The sequence below is a fragment of the Amblyomma americanum genome, chromosome 9 (genome assembly GCF_052857255.1).
Source record: "Amblyomma americanum isolate KBUSLIRL-KWMA chromosome 9, ASM5285725v1, whole genome shotgun sequence".
Lineage (NCBI taxonomy): Eukaryota > Metazoa > Arthropoda > Arachnida > Ixodida > Ixodidae > Amblyomma > Amblyomma americanum.
Genome location: NC_135505.1, coordinates 48,526,425 through 48,551,784, shown reverse-complemented (window position 1 = coordinate 48,551,784; position 25,360 = coordinate 48,526,425). Strand labels below are relative to the sequence as shown.

Sequence of the window (25,360 nt, the reverse complement as noted above, 5' to 3'; positions counted from 1 at the left end):
GAGCTGTGTTCCCACCCTGTACTTCTTTAAATAGTTATAAGTTGTCGGAATTCACCAGGCTGAAGCACTGCTTGTGCTCTCTAAGAACAGAAGTTATCCGTTTCTCCACTCCCGTCCGTGCCCCTGGTTGCCCTTATAAGATCAGCATAACTTCTTAAAGCGAGGTCGCATGCGCGCGATTTTTTTTAGGTGACAGTTTGTTCGATGGCACTCTGCGACGGGACAGAACGCCACTCTTGTACAAAACTCGCTTAGACGGAGCCCAGGAAATCGGACTTTGTTTGCAGTATGAAAATTATCGCTCTGCGATTGAAATATACGAAGTTATAGATCGTCGAGGCCTCTTACCGGTAACGGGTGGCAGCGCCAGACGAAGACTTGATTGACGTTTCTTAGCTGGCTTTTTCAAGAGTGGCTAGAGTGTTGCGCGCCGGCACTCTACGGTATACGTCTAACGCGTGACTTAAACAATTCTCGAGAAAACAGGTAGTGCAAACTTCTCTTTTTGATAAACACAATGTAGCAGCAGCACGCTTGTGTCGGGCGGTACAGCAGTGGACAATGAACTCGAGAGCGATCGTCCATTGTCACTTTTAAGCCTAATCATAATATATAAAACGAAGATATTTCCCTAACTCGATGCGTTTTAGTGGCCACCACCAAAGCCAACCAGCGAGGTAAAGCCAACTTAGCGAAGCCGCCCGGAGCAAATCATAAGACATCGGCGTCAAGACAGCTAACCTTTCCAACGCTGTCAACGCGGCGTAATACTGTCGCGTTGTTGTTCCCCTCCATGTGGAGGATTGGGCAATATCAGATGCGCCACTACTATTTTCTTGACCATTCGTGCCACTTAAGCAAGTGTGACTTTCTTGAATTTCGAATAACAATTTTTTTTAAAAATTGAGCATAAGGCAAGCTTCAACGCAAAAAAACATTGTCATAATGCAGCTCTTTGAGTAGCTTTATGACCTCGTTTAATAGTGTGGCTTCGCATGGCGTCCAGAAACAAAGCCTTCGCTCGTTTCGACGGCATTGCTGGAGATGCGGTGCATGTGAAGGTCGCCCAGTCCTCAAGCCGGCTACTGCATGGACCTTTTTCTCTGTAAACCCGCTCATCCGTAACCAACCGAGAGCTTTTTTTATTTTTTAGCTATCTCACAATGTGAGAAAACTAGCGGTTGCCTCCTCATTTGTTGCAAGTTCGTTCCAATGTATTTACACTCGTGAATAAACGTAGCGGAAAAAGATGAAGAGACATAAAAGGAACTCACCCTCACACCGTTGTGTCAGCGTGCGTTCTTATTTTGCAGTCACTCTCCTTAGAAGTATGTTTTCATAATCCATATTGCAGCAACATACCCGAGTATCACCTCAGAAATCCATTGCTGCCACCTCGTATTGCAGATACGCTACCATTATTTCCGGTTTCCATGATAGTCGATCCCTCCGCTGCCGTGCCAGCTCTTTGTCCAACCGTTAAATTTATTTATGGTTTGCTGTGGTGAATGTTATACAAATAATCAAATCTTATATGCATTGAAATATCAATCGTTGGATGAACGCTTGAGAACTCTTTCACGTGCTTTCTTGTTAAAAATTATCACTGATAAGCTGCTGCAAAAAGGGGCTTTCAAATCTTCAATTCTCTTCCTAACAATCTCTTTTTTTATGCAAGTTTTCGCTTTTCATTGAGGGAAAACGTATTTAATCCGGTACTCTAGTACCACGCTGTCTTCCACGAATAACTGTGCCTTCTGATTTCTGTTCAACCTAATCTTTCTCCATGTGAATGTTTGAGCCTTCATTCGCAGTTTTGTTATCGAGTTCTGACTGGTTGACAGTCATCATAAGGTAGTGATACAGTGCGATGAGCTAATTAGGTTCATTTGGTGTTTCCGAAAAAAGGTATGCCTTGCAGTACGGAAACTTAATCTTTTGGATCATCCTGTATGTATGGACAACATAAATTGGGCCATGTTTTATTATCACTGTTCAGCACTCCCATACACTCATACCAAAATTTTACCCCGCTGGTCTGCACCGCAACTAATCCTTTACTATACCGACGCCACATTTAGCTGCATCGCAAATTCAGTGCCTTTCTGTAGGCTACAAGACCCAGAGAGACGTTGTTATCATATCAGCAGGCTTCTTCCCTAAGTTGCAGATATTAGGAGGGTCTGAACGCAGCTCTGCGAGACAACTGCTTCTTAATTGCATACAGGGCACCAGACTGTCGATAAAACTGTCCAGCAGGACATACAGCTTGCGGCCACATGACAAGCCTCGATGCCATAGCAAAGTAGACTTTGCTGAGCAGATAGTTGGAGCTTCTGAGTTCGGGAAAATGTTGATAAAATCTTCGTAACTAGTAAAGCTGCTGTGTTATCCATCGATAATTTCTTAAATATTTTCGGTTGCAGTTCTATTTGCCCTACTTCTTGGTGCCTTCATGACAATGATTGTGCCTCGTTATGCACCTCCTTTCTCCTGGACGAAAAGCAATCGTACGTTATAAGATAATCTGTACTGGTCTTTATTTCAGAGCTATCCCTACATCTAAAACCGTTTTTGGAATTATTTAAAATGAAACTGTAAGCAAGTTAGTAACTCCTAATTATTTAGGTCGTTTAATATCATTTTTAGGTGTTTTTAAGTATTCATTTCTGTCTCTGGGGTCGTTATTATTGAAGGGTCCAAATATTATGATGAAAATATGCAATACGTCATTCGCCAATGAACTCGATCCAACCCCTCAGCTTTTCTCTTCGTTGCTAGACGGTTTCTCTTAATTCCGCTGCAGTTATAATACGAAAATAATTCCCCAGCGGTGTTATTTTTACGGCAGGTCTAGCTAAAGAAGCCAGAATATTGACTGATCCTGTGTATTCCCACATGTCTACTCTGGATTCCTCCTAGATATGACGCAAATACGTGTTCACATGCTTATGAGGCTGCTTGCATCGTAATCCGCCACTTGTCGAATTTTTCTGGTGAGGTATGTGCACTGCCATATAGTTTGCATTTTTTATGACACATATGAAGCCTCGGTTTCTTGGGGCAGAAACGTGGAGGCTAACGAACAGGGTCCATCTTAAGTTGAGGACAACGTAGCGAGATATCGAAAGACAAAAAAATAGGTGTAACGTTCAGAGACCAAAAGCGGCCAGAAGGTGTGAGGCAAGACACGGGTGTTAATAAAATTCGAGTCGAAATCAACAGGAATAAATGGGCTTGGGGTGGGCATGTAATAAAGGTAACCGCAGGTCCTTAAGGGTAACGGAGTGAATCCAAGAGAAAACAAGCGTAGCAGGGGGCGGCGGATGAAATTAAGAAGTTCGCGGGGATACGGTAGCCACAGATGGCCAAGGACAGGGTTATTTGGAGAGACATGGGAGAGGCCTTTGCCCTGTAGAGGGCTTAGTCCGGCTGTAGATGATGAGGTGGAGGAGGGTTGATACGCTTTGACTTTTATTATGGAAGCTGGCATGGCTTCAATCTAAAAAAGCGGCGGCCGAGCTATTTACTTGCCGCGAAAACAGAAGCACTGAAAAGCAATCACCACTACCTCGCTAAACAAAAACGCCTTAGTGACCGCAAGGTGACGGTACAATGGTTGCGCCCATCTTAGTTTAGGTTTCGAAAAGGTGCTTCTTGATTAGAGAATAAAGGTGGACATAACTCAAGACCCTCTTGAACAGGGCGTTTTCGCACGACATCCAGGAATGCTCGTCTTCTGTTGAAGCGCTGCGCATTACTGGGCGACGCTATAAGTCCGCTCGTCTACATGCGACCCGCTGCACGTTTGTGGACAGGGCCTCCGGCATGTGCGTTAGCCCCACGACTCCATATTACGGATAAATGCACGGTCTCCCTAACGGCACAGATGTGTACAATACCTCGGGGCGGTGCCATGAACACTGTCGTCGATACTGCTATGCAAGAGCACACACTCAGCTGCTAAGTATTCGCGGTGCCAATCAAATCGTCCTTCCCGAGGTGAACGAGAGCAGCCGCTCAAGAAGTTTCTGCTCTCTCAAACGTTTGCTTTTCCTATTCTCCCCTCACCCCTACCTTCGTTACTTTTCTTCCGCTTACCTCTCTTTTTCTCCCTTTAGTACTATTTTTTTCTTCTAGTTGAAACCAAGGGAACTGCGGGGGAAAAATGTTTCCTGAGGAACGTGAAAGCGTGACGCCTATATCTCGTTTATGTGGACATCGCAAGAGCGCTCGGCGGGAAGGAAGGATGGAGGCAGCGAAATGAGGAAGAATTAGCTGTCGCACTGTGGGGTTCCGGAAGAATTGCGGGTGCTTCGTGTTATTGACCCCATCTAAACGAGCACTACCGGGCCGGCTTTCTCACTTCTCCGTCAGGAAAACGGGTCTAGTACAACCCGTGCCTTTGGGCCCAGGAGCTGACTGCCCTAACCACTGACTTAATGCGACGACTATCTAGCGCCGGAGAAGAGCAGTCACTCGGAAACTTCAGAAATGGCTTTCAGGGGAGAAAAAGTCATTTGATACTTCGCATATGTTTTGCATTCTAAGCTGAACCATGAGGGAAACGATAAAAGAGGGACTGAGAAAGGGAGAACAAATGCACTAGGTCATTTGCGCTTGATGGCGGTTTCAATTCATATCAAGTGTAAAAAAAATTGCAATTTAATCCCAGGATATGGAGAGCTGACTATTTATCTGTCCATCCAGCTATCTTTCTAGAAGACTACGAAGAGAGGTTATGGCGACGAGAGTTGCAGTTGCAGTGATCATGTGCAAAAATAAAAAAAAGCTGTATCGCAATTCGTAACGCAGGACAGATGCATGTCGTTTTCGCAAGTATTTAAAAGCCTAATTGGAAAATTATTGTTTCTCTATAAATATGCTGTCTAAATATATTAAGATTAGAATCGGTCACCAGTTTCATTCCATTAAAACGAAACGTTTCGCAAAAGCGACCGAGCATAACGAGTTCAAGAGCGAGACACATCACGCACAGTTCTTCTTATCCGTTTTCAATTCTGCCGTAATAGAGTGCATGTAAGGATCCATAGGTTTACGGGATTTAACGTCCCCCCAAAAGTTATGCTATTAGGGACACCGTAGGGGAGAGCCCCTGATAATTTCGACTACCAGCATTTGTTCTGATGTACAGAAAAGTCGCACAGTCCCCGGGCCTGTAGCATTTTGCGTCTATCAGAATCCGACCACGGCGGCCCGCATCCAAAGTAGACTTCGAGGATTAGCAGCCGAGCACCACAATTTCTGAGCCATTGCACAGACTCCATTTCCTATAAAAGCGCTGCAAATAGGCTACTTTGGCACACATTGTATCGCTCCTATTAAATTCTAAACCATCTGTAAGGCAACCGTGAAGAGAGTATACCTGGACGTCTGAAAATTACCAAAGGAAATAAAATAGTATTCCTGCTCTAATTTTTCTTCTGAGAGGAATGCACTGCTGTAGGGTGAAGCTAAAATAAAAGAAGTTGAGATTGTGCCCCTCAAAAATTGATCAATGCGCGATTTTTTATATTTCTTTGTTTCAGTGTCGAAGTGGAGATGTTTGAAGCTAAAACGCCGACAGTTGCCAAATTCAAAAACGTCTCTCTGAAAAAAAACGAGGAATTTACACTCTTGGTACGAAACACCCCATCGCACTGGGTTCTGCACTTATCTTTTTATCCAAATACACATATATTCAGTGCTCCCGACTGGAGAAACTATACAGACATGAAGATTCTAAAAGGCGCCTACTTCAAAAAAATTGATATCGTGAGTAATCTACTTTTCTTAGTAAAATTCCGCAAATAATAAAAGCAGGGTTCGCACGATTGACTGTTTACAGCTGCGAAATTATCGCGTTAATACAGGGCAAGCAGATGCGTCATTTCAACATGGTTTGGTTTTGAGTGCAACGCGCTGTCCAATGGAGGCGAAAGGTATATAGGTCCTAATCATCTACAATCAATGCCTCTTCGCCTGTAGCTGCATTATAATGGTGCTATAGTTGACGCAAGAGAGACACTTTGAGTGTAGTAAAAGACCTATACTTTTCAGTGCGTTAATACATACTGTCTTTTAAAGCAAATCGCTATTTGGCCTGTTCTCGTTAGAATAAGGTAGTTCTGATGTAACGTGGGGCTGCCTTGATTAGGCCCGCATTGCCCGATGATGGCCGGCCACTTAGCTGAAAGGTGGTATAGCTAATGAGGCGGTACAGTTATTTCTGCGCTTTGTCACGTCATTTTGTGCAGCTGAAAACATGAAATTTTCGAAGATATTGTGCATATGTTGACGAATATTATGCAAATCGTCTATAAGAGTAATTGTCCATTGACACAGTGCATTCCGGATGTCCGACTAGCACTTACCTGAAGCACGTTCCACCTCAAAAAGAGGAAGAGGAAGTGACTGCGATCTGGAGCTGTGGTCAGGACGTTTGTCAAAGCCCGCCGCTGTCTCTTGCGAACAGTGATCTCCCGCATTCACGCTTGCCATCTTGGTGGAGGTTTGCTGGGCAGCGACACCCATGCCAAGGACCCCTCCAGGAAGCCGGGACTCCAGCCCGCCTCAATCCTTGAAAGTCGAAGTTACGCCCACCCACCAAGTTATCCGGCGGTTGCAAGAACTGCAACCAGAGTTTGGGCCTCTGCATTCTCGTCCGACCGTGAGGGCACTGACCTCCGATTCAACGCGACTGTAATCGTCTACACAAATACCCGTCAGCATGCCGGATGCCATCCCTTCACTGTCCGTCGTGCTGCAGCAGCCACGCGAGTCACCCACCTTTGAAGGTTTTCCATGTGAGGATCCGGAGGACTGGATTGAGAAGTTCGAGCGCGTAGCCCAATACAACAGGTGGGCTTACGACTCGAAGCTGCAGCACGTGTTTGTTTCGCTGGCGGGTGCAGCTCGTACTTGGTTTTAGAGCCGAGAGGCCACAATAACAATGTGGGGTTCCTTCAACACTCAGTTTTCCCGGGCTTTTACCACCGTCCTCCGGAAAGAACAACCCGAGCTGCTTCTCCAGACACGCGTCCAACTACAAAACGAGACCGTCCTTGTTTACTTTAAGCACATGGCGAGGCTCTTCCTCTTGGCTGATCCCAGAATGTCTGAACAGAAGAAGCTGCGTTTTCTTATGACGGGCATCAAGGACCAGATCTTCGCTGGGTTAGCTCGAAGCCCGCCCAGAACAGTCACCGAATTGGTTTCCGAAGCCACTACGATGGAGAAGATGCTCGACATGTGATCCAGACAGTACGAGCGTACGCCGTCGCTGATGGCTACTAGCAATATCGATGCTTCTAGCCACGGCTTCCTTCGGGACACCATTCGGACCGTCGTACGCGAAGACCGTCAAAAGCTCTTTCCAGGCCCGCAGTCGCCGCCGGTTTCATCCATTTCGGACATTATTCGTGAAGAGGTCCAACAGGTGCTCACCCCGCCAGACCTTCTTCAACCGAACATAACACCCCAGATGATGACATACGCCGCAGCCGTTCGCCGTTAACCGCCGCGTCCAAGTCGCCCCGATACACTTGTCCACATTCGCCGCCACCTACTCCTTCCTCTCCCTTGTCAGGTCCCCACTCTGGAGAGCGACGTCTGGCGTACAGCCGATCAGCGCCCTCTGTGCTATCACTGCGGCGCGCCCGGTCACGTCTACCGCAACTGTCGTTACCGACGTATGGGTCTGCAGGGATATAATTCCGACGCGCCCCGACCGCAGCGTGGTCAATGGCCTCGAGAAATAAGCGATTACCTGGCCGTGGCACCAGAAGCACCACCCTACTATGCCCGGTCGCCGTCTCCACGTCGTTTCTGGTCTCCGCGACGTTCTGCCGCCGACATTTTGCGCGGAAGGTCTCCTAGTCCCCGTCGGGAAAACTAGAAGCGGCAACCATTGGGGGGAAGGTTTTTCACCGGCGACACGTCCAAGATCCTCCACCGCTGCACAGACATGGCCGACCGCCTCTACGACGCACCGACGATCACCAGACCGATAACGCGCCTCGCCGCATCAATTCTTCGCCGCAACGAAACCGCCTGGTGCCGCACCGCAGCCGTGAGCGGACTCCGCGACGTTCTCGTACACCTACGGCTACAACTGCTGATCTGAACATTTCAGTCGACCGTAGCGAAGTCACCGCACTTGCGGACATCGGCGCCGACTACTCGGTAATCAGCGGACCTTTTGCCGCGACTCGAAAAAGGTGACTACACCTTGGACGGGCCCACAGCATCCTACGACCGGGGGTCATTTGATCACCCCAGCTGGCAAGTGCACGTCACGAGTGACCATCAAAGAGGACACGTACCTGGCCGCCTTTCTTAGTACACGACCAGTGTTCCCAGGACGTAATCCTCGGAATAGATTTTTTGACAGAAAATGGTGTGGTTCTTGGGTCACGTCGTCAGTTACGAGGGAGTTCGGACGGACCCAGACAAAACCAAAGCTATTGCCAATTTCCCTCCACCGCAGAATCAAAATGCAGTCCAGTGCTTTCTAGGATTATGCGCCTACTACCGTTACTTTGTGAACGATTTCTCTCGACTCGCCAAGCCCCTGACGCGTTTGACGAGGACAGACACGCCTTTCATGTGGGACGCCCCTCAAGCACAAGCATTTGAAACTCTTCAACGCCACTTGCAAGCCCCTCTAGTTCTGGTTCACTTCGACGAAAAGGCAGATACGGAGCTTCATACTGACGCACGTAATGTAGGCCTGGGTGCCGTTCTGGTTCAAATCCACAGTAGTCGAGAACGAGACATCGCTAACGCCAGTCGCTCTTCGTCTCACGCTGAAGCTAGGTACTCAGCAACTGAGAACAGTATCTAGCGATAATGTGGGCGACGTCGAAATTTAGTCCCTACCTTTATGGAAAACGTTTTACTGGAGTTGCAGACCATCATGCCTTGTATTGGCTCGCGACCCTCAAACATCTGTCAGCCCGCCTTATCAGATGGAGTCTGCGCCTCCAAGAATACGACATGACAGTGGCGTACAAGTCCGGCTGGAAGCACTCGGACGCTGATTGCCTCTCGCGCCCCCCGGAGGAATCCCCAACGGAGGACGGTAACTACGACGACGACATTACCTTATGTGCAATCAGTGCAACGAGCCTCGCTGAAAAACAATGTGCCGACCCGGAACTTCGCCACCTCATGGAGTTTCTTAACGGTACCCGCCAGACTGTCCCGAAGGCTTTCAAGCGCTCGGTATCATCACTCTGCGTTCGCCATGGTGTCCTTGTGCAGAAAAAGTTCACCGCAAACAATCAGTTATACGTTACTGTCATACCGACGAGCCTACGTGACGAAATCCTTCAAGCTTCACACGACGAACTGACTTAATAATAATTGGTTTTTTGGGGAAAGGAAAAGGGCGCAGTATCTGTCTCTTATATCGTTGGACACCTGAACCGCGCCGTAAGAGAAGGGGGAAAGGAGGGAGTGAGAGAAGAAAGGAAGAAATAGGTGCCGTAGTGGAGGGCTCCGGAATAATTTCGGCCACCTGGGGATCTTTCACGTGCACTGACATCGCACAGCACACGGGCGCCTTAGCGTTTTTCTTCCATAAAAACCCAGCCGCCGCGGTCGGGTTCGAACCCGGGAACTCTGGATCAGTAGTCGAGCGCACTAACCACTGAGCCACCGCGGCGGGGCCTGATTTCGGGACATTTGGATGTAGCCCGCACGCTTGCAAGGATAAAAGAGAAGTATTACTAGTCCCGCCTTCAGTCGGACGTTGCACACTATGTCAGAACGTACCGAGGCTGTCAGCGTCGCAAAGTGCCCTTAACAAAACCAGCTGGATTTTTGAAGCCTATAGCACCACCATCGCGGCCTTTCCAGCATATCGGGATGGTCATTCTGGACCAATTCCCTCTTTCTCATTCCGGGAACAGGTGGGTCATCGTGGCAACTGACTACTTGACATGATACGCGGAAACAGCTCTGCCAAGCAACACATCCCCTGACGTGGCGAAATTTTTCATCCATCAGATCGTTTTGCGTCACGGTGCACAGGAGATCCTAATCACCGACAGGAGTACAGCATTCATGGCTGACTTCCTACAGCAGATTTTACGCCACAGTCATACAGACCGCCGAAAGACATGCTACCACCCTCAGACGAACGGTTTCATGGAACGATTAAACAGAAAGCTAGGTGACATGCTCTCAATGTATGTCGACATCCAGCACAGAACTTGGGACGAAGTGCTCCCATACGTCACCTTCGCATACAATACGGCCGTACAGGAAACTACAAACATGCTACCGTTCCGTCTCATTTACGGCCGCGACGTGACCACGATTCTGGACGCCATGTTACCGCATGTGGACGACATCGACCCGAATGCGGATCTTCACACCTTCCTGTACGTCGCTGAGGAGGCTCGTCAGCTGGCCCTAGTGCTGATTCCCGACCAACAATGCCGAGATGTCCAACGCTATAACCTCCAACGTTGTGATGCTTCGTACACATCAGGAGACCGTGTGTGTGTCTGGTTTCCAATTCGCCAAAGCGGACGCAGCGAAAAGCTCCTCTGCCGGTATTGTGGACCCTACAAAGTGATCAGGCCAATTGGAGACCAGGACTATAAAGTCGTTCGTAACGGCGTTCAGATGTCTGGGCGATCCCTGCACCCTGAGGTGGTACACGTTGCCCGTCTAGGAGCAGTAGCGTTAGAGCTGGACTTTGGGCGCACATGATGGTTCCCCTAGTTAACTTTTGTGACACGCAGGCTACGCATCGCGACGATGCTTTTTCTTTCCCGGGGGCCAGTGACACAGTTCATTCTGAATGTCCGCTTAGCGCTGACCTGAAGCGCGCGCCACCTCAAAAAGAGGAAGTGGTAGTGACATTGATCTGGAGCTGTGGTCAAGACGTTCGTCGAAGCCCGCCGCTGTCTCTTGTGATCAGTGATCTCCCGCATTCACGCATGACACTATTAAGTAATTGAAAGTATACACCCGCGGTAAGATGTAGAGAGGCCGCTTTGTTGAGCTTGGCAATGGCCGACGTAGCATCCACGGGAGCATTACACGGAAATCGCTCTTTGGGCTTCCTGCGCTTTTCTCGTATTGATTCCGTATTTATGTCTCATCTGCCCCCATATCCCCGGCCAGTTACTGAAATGGGCAGTATGCAGGCGCGCCAGTTTCTAAAGCCGCCATGGACGATGTGACCCCGAAGCCAGTCTGTAATTTATTGAAGTAAACAGAAATCCTTTAACTAACTGTTAGACCTCTAGTGGACGGGCCTGGGATTAACATAGGATGCCTCATTGTAGGTTTTCAAGCACCCAATTTATAAAAGACGCCCTGTGACCGTCCACATACGAATCGTCAACATCTCTACACTAAACCAGGCAGCAAATTCCCGCTTGTACTTCGTGGAGCTGCACCTGTGAATCTTTCTGAGGACAGCCTAGCCCGAAAACTCGACGCACACAATACGCTGCCTTGCGCTCTCAAGTCGACTACACAAGAAGCTTCTGCCTTTGTCGATACCAGCGAGGAATGTAACAATGTTTCTGGAAAGCCCGATACAATCGCTCTCAGAAGGCAACCTTACGATGGCAATTCCAGCTGCATACCACGACTGAAAAAACGATACATTTAATGTCGAAGAAACTTCGCAGTACCACTGGTAGGCTTGTTACTGTGTTAGGACCCGCATTTACGTTGGCCGGTGGTAAAGCACCGAAGCCGCGCATATTTCGTCGCCAACTTTGTCTGTGCTACCAATGTGGCCACCCACCTCTGGCCTGCACGCCAAAGTGGACACGTGTAGTCCAGAAGACGTGGACACTCTTCTGAAACCGCTGGCCTCCGGTAGCAATGTTATTTCAGCGTGGATTGAGTGTGACAACCCTGTGGAAGACGCTGTCGTTGAGCGGCTGGTCGACGCACTCTCCAAGACCAAGTCCCTGAGAAAACTGCATCTGCTGCTCGATTTGTCTGAAACAAGCATCGTCAACGTGTTGCGATCATTGGAACAAAACCGCAGCGTCCATCGCCTCGAAATAAGCAAGACTACCTTCAGGAGGAGGTCAGTTCGGGCGCTGGCCCGACTGGTGGCGGTGAACCGCACGTTAAATAGCCTTTCCTTGTGCCTGGAACAAGGCACCGACAGCTTCACGCAGCATCTGGCCATCTGCGGAGAGCTGAAAGAGGCTGTGCCTAGTAATCGCTTCCTGACCGACCTGATCGTGGAGCTGCGAGGTGTGAACCGTGCCACAGATTTCGTCATCAAAGAGGCCCTGAGGCGCAATAGGGCGCTTGTCAACGAAGCGGTGAACTTCGTGAAGGGCTCCAGCAATAGAAAGGATGCTGTGGCATTCGAGGCCTTGCAGTACTCTTGGACTGTTCAGTTAATGTTCCCTCGTTAATGTTCCCCAGCACCTGCTGCTGAAGGTAGCATTTAGTGAGGCAATAGTTGTGGACAGATATATACACCCCATTGCAAAGCTATTCCGCTGGAAATATAGTTGTAGCTTTTTCGCTGTTTCAGTTAATAGCTCTCACCTCTCATCCTTCTATGAGTCGCGTGACCCATTGCCCTCAAAACTTCAAGATCGACAGAATGTTTCATAACAAAAATGTGCTGGAGCGCTTATTTTGACCAAAGAATTGAGCTGCAACACCTTATAAAATACGCTGTTCCTCAGAATTCATAGTGAGTGACAGACGAGCACTTCATTACTCACTCTAATTGGCAAGCTAACGTTTATGTGCAGCTAGCCTATGTATGGTTGCTTGTTGTTCGTGCATAAATCTAATTTTTTTCTCTTTACTGTGGGTTATATTCTTACAGAAGCGAGTACTATAAATGTGCTTTCGTCCTTTTTAAACATTACTAGTAGGAAAAAAAATTGCCTTATCGAGTATACGCAGACCTCACCAAAATTTCGGTCCCGCTGAATTTAGACTTCAGTGCTGGTTATCGCCAGTATTGTACGCATGGAAGCAAACAACAGCCTTCCAGTATTAAAGTTAGGTAATCTGAAATGCATGTGATTTCATTGGTCAGTTGTAGCTAATGAAAAGTAATTAAGCAATCACAGATAAAGATTAAATACTGCAAACAATGATTTTATCCACACTGTTTTAGCATTATGTATACGGACGAAAATAAGATAGCGCGGGTTGCTTGACCTGAAGTCTTGTTTTTTGTGACCTTTTTCAAAGTTTTTTTTCACATTATTTCCAAGATTCTTTCCGAACACATAAGAAGCGACACAAAAGATTATCTTGATGTACGAGCCTCAGGAAAATGCGCCAGTGCAACATACAAACATCTTCGCACCACTTCGACGTTACGCAAAGTACTGCGCTTTGCTCTCGTTTGTGTTTTGAGGCGACATAGGCGAGATGTACTAAACGTGTCACTTCTTTGCGCAATGGTGGCGAAGTGGCGAAGTGCTAAATGCTTGACACGGGGCTAACAAAATGCAGGTCTCTCGGGCTTGTGCGTATGGACATCTTCCTCCCCGGCTTCTCTGCACCTCAAGCATTGTGGCTCTAACGGCAGGGAATTTCGCGCTACACAAGTTTTTCTCATTCTTTTATTGCTCTCGAAGTTGTACTGGCAGTTAAAAGATGTTTTCGCAAAAATGTTACTGTTTATTAGTATTCGAATACTTAAAAAAATATCGAGTTTATCGAGAACGAGAACCTTGGAAAAAGTAGAAAATACCGGAAGCGTGCAGCGCTCGAAAGGATGAGAACGAAAAAAAGGAAGACATGTGGGATACGAACGCTGACATAAGAACATACTCGCCATCCTTCACTGTGGGTATGTGTCTGGGGTCAGTTGACTTGATTTTTGGTGGGGCGGTGCAATCACTGTTAAGAGGCCGACACCTAGACTCCTCATGCGGTTCGTTTTGGGTTTCGCACATGGCGATTTTAGCTCTGTTCTTCACTGTTTTTCTTTGCTTTACATTTTTTTGACTGTGTGTACTGGAGCCTAAGTCGCTGTTCAGGTACATTGCTACAACGTTCTCGGACCCGGTGATACAAATACCGAACACTTTGGCCAAGTTTGGTTTTGCCATCTGTCAAATAAATGGTTTAGACAGTTGAGTCAGTATATTCAATTAACTTCGTTCGGTGTTCTTTTAGCACTCAAGCTTCTTTGAGGCGCCATGTTATGAAATTTTACGGAATTTTTGAAGCTGTTTAGGAAAGCAAAAAGCGCAGTTTTGCATTCGTGCAATGACGAGTATTTTTAGGCACTAATACAGGCTACTAAGTCGTATGAAATGTGCGGTATGAAAGCAGTCTGTTGCTCAGAAGCCGGGTGAGTAGTGCTGCTTTCGTTTCACAAGCGCAAGTGTTCAACTGAGTTTTTAGTGGTTTAATGTTCCAAGGCGACTCACACTGTGACGGACGCCGCATTGAACAACTCCAGATATTTTGACCACTTAGGGTTCTGCAACGTGCACTGACATCGCACGTGCAGCAAACGGAAAATATATGTACCCGTGTACAGCGCGTGCGATGCCAGTGCAAGTTCAGAAGCCTAGCTGGCCGAAATCTCCGGAGCCCGTCGCTACCGTTTTCCTCACAATCTGAGTCGCTTTGCACTGTTAAACCCTCATAAATTTACTTAACACTTTCGCTTAAGTATACCGTCAGGGCACTTGCTAGGACACACGCAAGGTAACCCCCATCTCCGAGAAGAAGCAGTTCTTGAAGCTAATTAACAGACTTATTCTCAGCAGATGAGTTCCCAGAAGATTTCTCAAGCATAACCCTAGAATACCTTCACAAGATTATAATGAGCGGACCCATACTGGAGTTGGGCTTTATTTGCACGAGGCTCGAATTTTGAGTAGATCTGATTGTTCCAACGTAAAAACTTGTTGTGGAGAAATCAAATGTCGCCGTTCGATGGCATCCTTTGCAATACGTCCAGATGTGATTGTGCGCCCATGGAAGTCGTGTCACTAGCTAGTGATTCATAGAGTTAGAACTGCAAACAAGGAAGGAAGAATGTTAGGCGGTCACAAACAGCTCAGTCAAGATCAGCTGAAATAAATCCTTAGGAATCTGAGCGAGAGGAGAGCCAATGCAGATTTCCTCCTGGAAATAAGACTTCGCCTCCCATTGAATAAAAGTAGATGGTAGATAAAATTAAAGAGTTATAAAAAGCCTGTCCTTGACGTAGGCAGTCTCATTTATAAAAGCTACATTTCCAAAATCTGTCAATACAATTCTAGGCACAAAAAAATAACATTGACGGCGGCGCCGATCAGAGAGGTGTATTATATATGCTGAGAAAGCCCAGAAGTTCTTATATGGTAGACACTTGAGATAGCCCAGGAGCTCGTCAGTATTTTTGACCAGAAAGGGGTCATCAATGCGCGACAGGCTGAACGTGCTTTGAAGGAGGGCAATAGTTGTTTGCCGTATGTGTGATTTTCGGACACAACTATGCTAAAAAGGCCTCAACGTTACGTGTTTTGACGCTGAAGATCTCGAAAGAATCTCCATTACTTTCTTCTACTCACTTCATAACGGTTTAAAACTACAGCCTGGTGCAGTTTTCAGGATTTTGATTTCACTCTTGATATCGATAAGCTCTTGCACGGGCACATAAAATTTCCATTTGTTGCACGTGCGTTTCAGTGCACGTTATGCGACCGTTGGGCGTCAAAATAATATCTGGAGCCCTTCAATACGGCGTCCCTCACAGTCGGAGTCGATTTGGCATGCCTGAAAATATAGTTCAATGGGCGAATGTAAAACTGTTTTTTTCTTCCTAAATAGCTAAACAGACCCTCAGAAAACAAAGATAAGCTGCACAGCTTATCTGCAGCTAACACAAAAAGCGCCTGGTTCTTCAGAGATGACATGACCCGTTTCGCAGGTACCCTTGGAATAGGAGTACAGGAGCCTTGCATTGGTGCAACACGTCCATGCCATTCGAACGAAGGGCGCGTAGATTTCTCAGCAGGCGCAGGTTCGAATACGTGTCGAACTAAAAAGACCAACTCTGGTGGTGTCTTTCTCTCTTTTACAGCGAGCTTAGGTCCAAAACCGAGCTCTTGCTATACATCTTCATGCAAGGTGGCTTGTTATAGGAAGTGGACGGCTCCTGGAGCATATACTGATATCGCTGCTTCAGTTCAAGCGACCGCGAGTATTGATTGATTCGGTTAACCAGCACTGAAATCTCACGAAGTCATCTCCTGACCGCACATAAGTCCCCTGCCGGGTTTGCTGATCTTCTTGTGTCATCGTGTGTTAGTGCTCTGTTCACTTCAGTCATGAGAAAGCAAAGTGCCCAAAGTGCAGCAGTGCTAATCAAATCAATAAAAAAGTCCAAGATTATTTATTCCATTACTAGTGATAAATTACTTGCATAGTGATGTAAAAGACTCGTCTTCTATATCAGCAACAAATGTCTGACTGAATATAAACTATCCGATTTCTCTCTTTCAGGAAATACTGCGTGAAGTGCTGTAATAGCATCGATATGTAAACGAATATTAAAAAGTTGTACTTTTAACATACTGGCAGTTTGTGATGAATAAAAAATTTTGGGGGGCCGCGAGTGCGGAAACCTTTCCATGCTCCGAAACTGAAATTTCGTGAGTAGGCGCACTGTGAGTGCACTCCTAGAAAAAGGTGGACAATCGTTCACAGGAAACAAAATCAATTTGAACAAAAATAAATGACTGATTTTTTGTAATTATCGTTTATAATAATCAATGGTTCGACGAAAGTTCGTCTGGTCAGGCATTGTATTAAAGAAAAAGGAGTGCGGTCACTGTCCATGTCATGAAATTCAAAGACGTTTCGGAACCTCGTACGGGTTCCATGATCACTGAGCTCTACAGGAAATCCGGAGAGGATCTAGGACAGCCCAAAGATACCCACAGTAAGTACTCCGGCCTTTGGGTGTGCCATGTGCATCGCCCTCTGATGTTCTTCCTCCTTGGCAATGCCCATTGTTTACCTGCCTGCTTTTAGGCATGGCGAGGCGCAGCAATAATCCTCGTCTCTTCAAACTCTAGAGCACTCTTGCCGACCCTCACTGCTTTTAGTCCTTTATTTGTCACCCGGTCCATTAAAAGATGCTTTTAACGCTATATGCGCTAGAGGTCCATTGTCCAGAAAGTTCGGTGTAGGCATTGACAGTTTCGTAGTTCCGTACGAAAATTGATGGACATGCTTGTGACAGGTGGTCTCCAGAGAGGAACTTAGGAGCAAAGTGAGGAGCTGCGTCGCGCTGGGTGGCTCTCAAGTGCTCATCAAAGTACTACAAAGTAATAACTAAACAGAATATTTACTATATTCAAATAAGGGCGAAAGCAGGGATTTTTGCGACGTAGAAGACGACGACAAGCGGGAATTACCGCGGGATGGAGCACTCGCGCAAGGCCATCTGCGGGCACGCGAGAGATGATTTTGCTCAGGTTTTGACCCCGAAGATTATATGTTGTTGCCTCTGAAGCACAGCCGCATACTAATCTATCCCAGCTATGTATGTGCCAACTAGCGTATTCTTTCAGTCGCTGCAATGGACCTTGCCCCCCGCAGGGACCACTGCAGCGTGCAGACGTTGGCGAGTTGCGACATCACGGGTTCATGAGCATCCGCAAGGACATCCGCGCAGGCGAATGTTGATGAGCAGTGCGTCACCACGGACCCGAGAACCCATGCTCAGCCGTGCGTAGCATCACGTGTTCCGGGAAGAAGGGCATCTTAGTGGTTGAGGTGAGGCCAAATGTCTGGACCTTTAAGGCCCCTAGGTGGAGGCAACACACCACTTTGGCCCCAGCTTGCTGTATACGGCACCTCTTGCCTTACCCAACTGGGGGAAATCGGCAGTCGCATTTTCCTTCCTTTTCTACATCTTCCCCTTTCCTATTCCTTTCTAAAAACCCTACTGTCAACTCCTCCCTTTTTGGTTTTTTTCTTTTTTTCAGGCGATGAGGTTTAACCTTGCGTGGCTAGCCACCCTGCATTGCTCCATATTTGGTTGTAGTTACAATGTACAACTGGCGTGGGCAGGACTTTTTTCCAAGTTCCTGTCCCGTCCCCTAGTTGGTCTACATGGTAGGCGGTTTGCGCTGCAGCCGAACAATACATACATTCTATGGCCTCCAATTCGTCAAAACCTGATCGCCCCGATAAAAGGAGGCGGATTGAAGCCATAGCAGAGTTCCTGCAGAGAACCAAAAAAACTTTCGCAAAATATGTTATGATTGACTCTGAAGTCCAAGAAAACAAGCCCGACTATTGCATCCCATTTGTTGTGTCAAAATATTTGACAAAATTCTTAGGATACGGTAAAAAGTAAGGAAAATAACTAGTAGAGACCTGCTACTCGATCTTGACAATGAAGCACAGTATGCAAAGCTCTTAACCATTAAATCTATTGGGGATTCCCCCGTGACCATCAGTGCGCATCGAGCCTTAAATACCGTCCGCGCAGTAATCTCCGAATTTTTCCACGTCACCGGAGAGTAAATGCTAGAAGGTATTGGTGAATAAAACGTACCAATGTCCGGAAAATCACCATACGTAAATATAAATTCCTACAAAGCACTTGACCCTCACATTCTATGCAAGCACACTGCCTTAAACAATGGAAGTAGGTCACCTAAACATCCATTTCCGGCCGTACATACCCAACCCTCGCGGATGTTTGAAATGTCATATTAACGGCCATGGGTGAAAGAGCAGCCGCGGTCACAAAACCTGCGCGAAATGTGCTTCAAAAGCGCACGCAACTCAGAACGGCGATGCAGTGGCGTCCCTGTGTGCCAACAGCAAAGGAGACCACCCTGCTTACTCCAGGTCTTGTCCAAGATAGACCAAATGAAAATAAATCAACCCTGAAAACAAAAGTAAACATGACATTCAAAGAAGCCACAAAAATGTTGGCACTGTGACAGATCTTTTAAACTTGCTTTCCCTGTTGCTCTATTTCTACAAAAAACTAACTTCAATTCTAAACATACAAACATTTAGAAAAAGTACAAAATCTTTCCGTGCGACCGAGAGCAAGGGAGTAGGCTCTCTGTATTTGATGCGATTACCATCCGGTCTGGTTTTCCAACGCGTGAAATCATGTTGAAAACCAAAATTGAAGCAGTTACAGTCACTGCTGTATATTTTAAAACTTTCACAATATGTTCCATACGTCTCGAGCCACACCAAACAGTTACAGTTCAGGACATGAAAACACTTCTAGAACAGCTAGCAGAGCCCTATTTCTTAGCCGGGGATTTTAATGCGCACCACTCTTTCTGGGGAACTGAGCCGGTCACGTTTTACAAGATATTATTCTCTGCAATACCGTTTGTCTACCAAAGTCAGGAAAGCACACATATTCCTCCCCAAGCCCTAGAATAAAGAGCTGTTTAGAATTATCGTTTCGTTCACCATCTGTTCTTACCGAATTTAAATGGGGCGCTCTTAATAACCCACGGGGAAGTGATCACTTGTCAATCATTATTAGCCTGCCATCTTTACAGTCAAGCATTCCGAGCAAACTTCGCCATTGGAAGTTACACTAGGTTGACTGGGCACTGTTTTGTAAAAATTCTAGTCTGTAAAAACTGTTTTCGAATAATCTAGGTGCTGACGAACGAAATAAGGTTTTACAATCAATATAATTACTGCTGCACACATATCTATTCTCTATTCCTCAGTCGTCGGGCGTGGTGAGACAAAGTTACAAGACGTGGAACTCAGAAGAATGTGAGGAAGCAATAAGGGATACAAAATAAAGCATGGGGAATTTTTCGCAGATGCCCTACACATAAAAACCCTTCAAATTTCAGAAAAGTAAGACCCAAAGCGAGGTATATTCGCCGAAGCGCACAAAAACATCATGCAAAAACTATATATATCATCTATAAACAGTAAAATAACATCGATGAAAATCTGGGGGCATGTCCACAAAATAAATGGCAGCTGATCCCCCTTCACAATCCCTTTTCTTACAGGCACATAAACTACTTTTGAAGAACAGGCAGAGATTCTAGCAGAACATTGTTCTAGAATTTGAAGTTCCGCACATAACACAGGGTCCTTTTTTTAGGCACAGAACCAACTAAAAAAAGGCTCTGAGCAAGTGGTGGCTCGAACGAGCCATATAATAACCAGATTACCCTCGAGGAAACCAATAGAATACTGTTTGCTGGTAAGGAGACAGCATCCGGGCCTGATGAAATATATTGCCACAATACCAAGCAATCCAGTGGCGCCATACCGCGGCCGAAGTGTTTTAGATGGGACTTGCCATGCCATGCGCACTCAAGGGGCTAGGGGATTCGTCTTCTTCCTTGCTCGAGCTCCCTGCTGTCTGGCACTCCCAGCACGTCTAATTAAACCTGGTTTGAGTGCTTCGCCCAATTGTCGGTGACATATTTGGTGGAGCTGCTGGGTGACGGTCTATGAACGCTGACCTCGAGGACACTCTTGACGTCATTTCTCAACGCGTGGCTACAACATCAGTCCACAAGGCGAGCCGCCGCCTGCGAGGCCTACAGCCAGAATTCGGCCAACTCGCAAAAACCAGCAAGGGCCATGACGTCCGCTACGGCAAGCCAGACAAGTCAGCATTCCGGGAATGCCCCACCGTGCGTCCTTCACACGCCTGGTTTGCCCCCATCATTCCACGGTGAGAGGTTTGAGGACGTCGAAGACTGGTTGGCCAGCTTTGACCGAGTGGCGGGTTTCAATGAGTGGGACGGCGAGCGCAAGCTGCGCAACGTGTACTTTTCGCTGCAGGACTCGGCCAAAACGTGGTTTGAGAACCACGAAGCTTCCTTTACCACCTGAGAGGCTTTTCGTCGAGAGCTGCTGGCGACATTTACCAGCAGCGAAAGAAAAAAGAAGGCTGAAATCGCCCTGCGCTCAAGATCACAGCAGCCGAATGAGAGCGTCGCGATGTTCATAGAGGATATGACGTGATTGTTCAATCTGGCCGACCCTGCTATGCCCGAAGCCCAGAAGGTACGCCACTTAATGCGTAGCGTAAAAGAGCAGCTATTTGCCGGACTGGTCGGTGACCCGCCACGAACCGTGTCCGACTTCACCAAGGAGGCAATGGGTATCGACCGCTCTATGCAGGAACGGGGCGCCCACTACGGACGTCAGGCTGCTGTAGCAGCCGCTTCCCAGTACACGCCTACGTCGCTGCCCGCCGAGAATCTTCGGGAGATTGTAAGAAGCCTTGTGCGCGAGGAACTGACGAAACTTCGTTTGAAGCTCCACAGGTCAGCGTCGCTGCCGTAACGGACGTGGTCCGCGAAGAAATCCGACGAGTTGTGCAGCCACCCCAAGCTCCACACCCGGCGCCCTCCGTTATGACGTACAGCGAGGCGCAACGAAGTCCCGGGCCAGCGATGCGAGCCTTTTCCCCCGTCGCTTCTGTGCCATACCTGCAGGAGCCAGTCGCAACTGTACCCTCCGTGCCGTAGGAGTTCAGGCCAACCCGTAAGCAAAGCGCACGTTTGGCGTACGCCAAACAATCGGCCGCTCTGTTACCACTGCGGGGAGCCCGGCCACATCCTCCGCCACTGCCCCTACCGCAGAATGGGTTTAAGGGGGTTTTCGCCTGACGCACCTCGACCACGCTACGGTGAAAAACCACGGGATATCGAACAGTACTTGGCTGATAACGTGCAATCTTCGACCTCGCAGCGACGCCAGTCCCGATCGCAATCCCCAAGGCGGTTCGCTTCGCCCGGCCGCCCGTTATCCTCTGGCCAGTTCAGAGGCACGTCCCCACGGCGTCCTCCGGGGGTAGGGCTGCCGCTACAGGACCGAGTCAAGAGCCCCCACCCGGCGTTTCGCTGCGACGCTCCTACCGACGACGACCTGAACCGACGACCTCGACGACGCGCTGCGACCGACTGATCTCCGCCAAAATACCTGTATCCGCCGACAACCATGACGTTACCGCACTCGTGGATACCGGGGCGATTTTTCTGTAATGAGCAGACGGCTAGCCGCGGCCTTGAGGAAGGTTCTACTTCTTGGTCTGGGCCACAGATCCGAACAGCTGGTTGCCACGTGGTAACCCCGATCGGTGTCTGTCTTTCGCGAATCCAGATCCGCGGTGTTACTTTCCCTGGCTGCTTTGCTGTGTTACCCGAGTGCTCCAAAAACCTCATACTCGGTTTGGATTTCCTTCAGGAGTACGGTGCCGTTATCAACCTGCAGGAGCTAACAGTGTCGTTTTCCACCCAAGGCCCTGTCGACGACGGAACCGAGCCACGCAGGGATAAGTTATGCGTTTGTGACGACCACGTATTGATCCCGTCCAGAGCAAGCATGTTTGTTACCATCGAGTGTGATAACAGCCCCATCACTCGTGGCATCGCTGAAACCAACATCTCACTGTTCCTGGGTCGACAAGTCTCTGTAGCTCGCGGAATTATTGAATTGAACAGTGAGCGAACCGCACTTTTAGTGACCAATTTTGGTTCTAAACCACAGTGTTTGCCTGGAAAAACATCTATAGCGTATTTCGAAGAACTTGGCAATTTCGCGGGACAGCACTCGCTGTCTGAAATCCCGGCATCAGTGGAGGCACGACCACTCCCATAAAAACCCACTTGAACCCGAACCTCCCTTCTAAGCAGAAACGCTGTCTCGAGAGCATGATCGAATCTTTCCGCGACTGTTTTGCCTCGACCTTCAAGGTTGGGTAGACTCCGCTCATAAAGCACCGCATTATAGTTGACGCAAACCAGCGACCGTTATGCCAGCCGCCTTATCGGATCTCTTCGAAGGAACGGGGTGCCATTCGCCGAGAAGTTCGAGAAATGCTCCAAGACGACGTGATACAACCGTCGACGAGCCCGTTTGCATCGCCTGTTGTTTGTTCTAGGGGCGAAGAAAGATGGAACCCTACGGTTCTGTGTCGATTAGAGGCGTCTAAACAAAGTAACCAAAAAAGACGTTTATCCTCTGCCACGCATTGATGACTCCCCGGACAGGTTACGCCACGCCACGTACTTCTCGTCACTAGATTTACGCAGTGGCTATTGGCAAATCGAGGGGGACGAACGCGACCGGGAAAGGGCCGCCTTTATTACACCGGATGGTCTGTATGAATTCCGGATGCTTCCTTTCGGCCTTCGCTCGGCTCCTGCCACCTTCCAGCGGATGATGGACACCGTGCTTGCCGATCTAAAATGACAGTCCTGCCTAGTGTACCTAGATGACGTAGTCATCTTCTCCGCCACGTTCGAAGAGCACCTGAGGTGCCTGCGCGTTGTGTTCGCAGCAATTTGTTCGGCCGGTCTTTCCCTCAAGCCCGAAAAGCGTCACTTCGCCTTCCAGGAGTTGAAGTTTCTCGGCCACATCGCGAGCGCTAAGAGAGTCAGCCCTGACCCCGATTAGACAGCCGCCGTTGCTGCTTTTCCCGTGCGAACCGATAATCGCAGTGTGCGCCGCTTTCTGGTTCTCTGCGCCTATTATCGGCGTTTTGTGCCGAACTTCTCCCAGTTCGCTGAGCCCCTCACCCGCCTCACGAAAGATGCCGAACCGTTCCTCTGGGGCCAGGAGCCACAACAGGCCTTCTAAGACCTCCGCACTCGTCTCCAAAGTGCGCCCATCCTTGGCCACTTCGATGAATCAGCCGAAACTGAACTGCACACCGATGCCGGCAACATCGGCCTCGGTGCGATCCTTGTGCAGTGGCAGGATGGTATCGAACGTGTCATCGCATACGCAAGCCGCACCTCGTCGCGCTCGCAGGTGAACTATTCCACTACTGAACAAGAATGCCTGGCAATTCTGTGGGCAGTGACCAAATTTCGCCCGTATTTATACGGCCTCCCTTATAGGATTGTCAGTGATCACCATTCGCTTTGTTGGCTGGCAAACCTCAAAGAGCCCTCGGGGCGGCTTGCACGCTGGAGCCTTCGCCTTCAAGAGTTTATTAGTTCGGTAGGAAGCACAGTGATGCCGACTGTCTGTCTCGTGCTCCTATCGAGGATAACCGAGCTGATCCCGACGACGACTCTATTTTTCTCGGCGCCATCTCCACGTCCGTCCTCACTCAACAACAACGGCCTCTCATTGAGTATCTTGAAGGAAGCGCTGCGTCGCCCCCGCGAATCTTCTCACGTGGACTGTCATCATTCTGTTTGCGCGATGGCGTTCTGTATAAGAAAAACTACAACCCGACGGAAGCTGCCTATCTGCTGGTAATACCTGCGTCCTTGTGCCGTGAAGTTCTGCAGGCGTGCCATGATGACCCATCTTCTGGGCACCTGCGTTTTTCCCGCACTTTGGCGCGGATACGGCAAAAGTGCTACTGGCCCAGGGTTGCTGCAGTTGTCCAGCGTTACGTCAGAACTTGCCGCGAGTGCCAATGTCGCAAGACGCCGCCGACTAAGCCAGCCGGATTACTGCAGCCTACTTATCCGCCACAAGTCCCCTTCCATCAAGTCGGCATGGACTTACTCGGCCCATTTCCGGAGTCCTCGCTGGGTAACCGCTAGATTGTGGTCGCCACCGACTACCTCAGCCGGTACTGTGAAACTAAAGCTCTCTCTCGTGGTACCGCTGACGAAATTGCGAACTTTTTCGTTCAAAATATTGTGCTTCGTCACCGCAAAACAACAGCTTACCATCCTCAAACGAACGGACTCACCGAACAGCTTAACAAGACGATCGCTGACATGATTTCTATGTATGTTGACGCAGACCACCGCAACTGAGACGCCATACCCCCTTACGTCACATTTGCCTACAACACTGCTCTACAAGAAACGACACGATTCACTCCATTTCGTTTAGTGCATGGTCGCGAAGCCGCAACCATGCTGAACGCCATGTTGCTTCCGACTAGTAGTACCTTATCTGTTATGGGTGCTGCCCCATTCGTTCGTCACTCGGAGGCCGCCCGCCAACTCGCTCGACAGCGCATCCGACACCAGCAAGCCCTCGACGCTTGCCGTTATAACCTCCGCCACCGAGCTGTTAGTTACCAGCCCGGCGAACAAGTCTGGGTTTGGAGCCAAATCTGCATGCGTCGGCGCTCTGAAAAGCTTCTGCGCCGATATTTTGGCCCCTACGAGGTACTCCGCCAAGTCAGTGAGGTGAACTATGAAGTTCTCCCCCAGGGAACAGTTCGCTCCTCTAGACGGCCGACCCCCGAAGTCATCCATGTCGCACGGATGAAGCCTTACCACACCCGCTAGCGCTTCAGGCGTGTCTACACCAGCCGCCGTACCATTCGCCGTTCCTTGCCTTCCTGCTTCTTATTGTGGCGGCATCGAGTCGTTGCCCTTCAGAGAGGGGGAGTAATGCCACAAGACCAAGCAATCTAGTGGCGCCATACCGCGGTCGAACTGTTTTAGAT

General features: G+C 48.5%; 1 protein-coding gene across 1 annotated transcript in view; it reads left to right on the top strand.

The window, feature by feature from the left end:
- Nucleotides 1-16,531, top strand: part of LOC144103855 (uncharacterized) — a 131,214-nt gene extending 114,683 nt beyond the window's left edge. The window contains exons 8-9 of the mRNA XM_077636558.1: nt 5,550-5,775; nt 16,465-16,531. Coding sequence (XP_077492684.1) covers nt 5,550-5,775; nt 16,465-16,488 — 250 coding nt within the window. The 3' untranslated portion in view covers nt 16,489-16,531. The remainder of the gene's footprint in view (nt 1-5,549; nt 5,776-16,464) is intronic.
- The last annotated feature ends 8,829 nt before the right edge of the window (nt 16,532-25,360 follow it).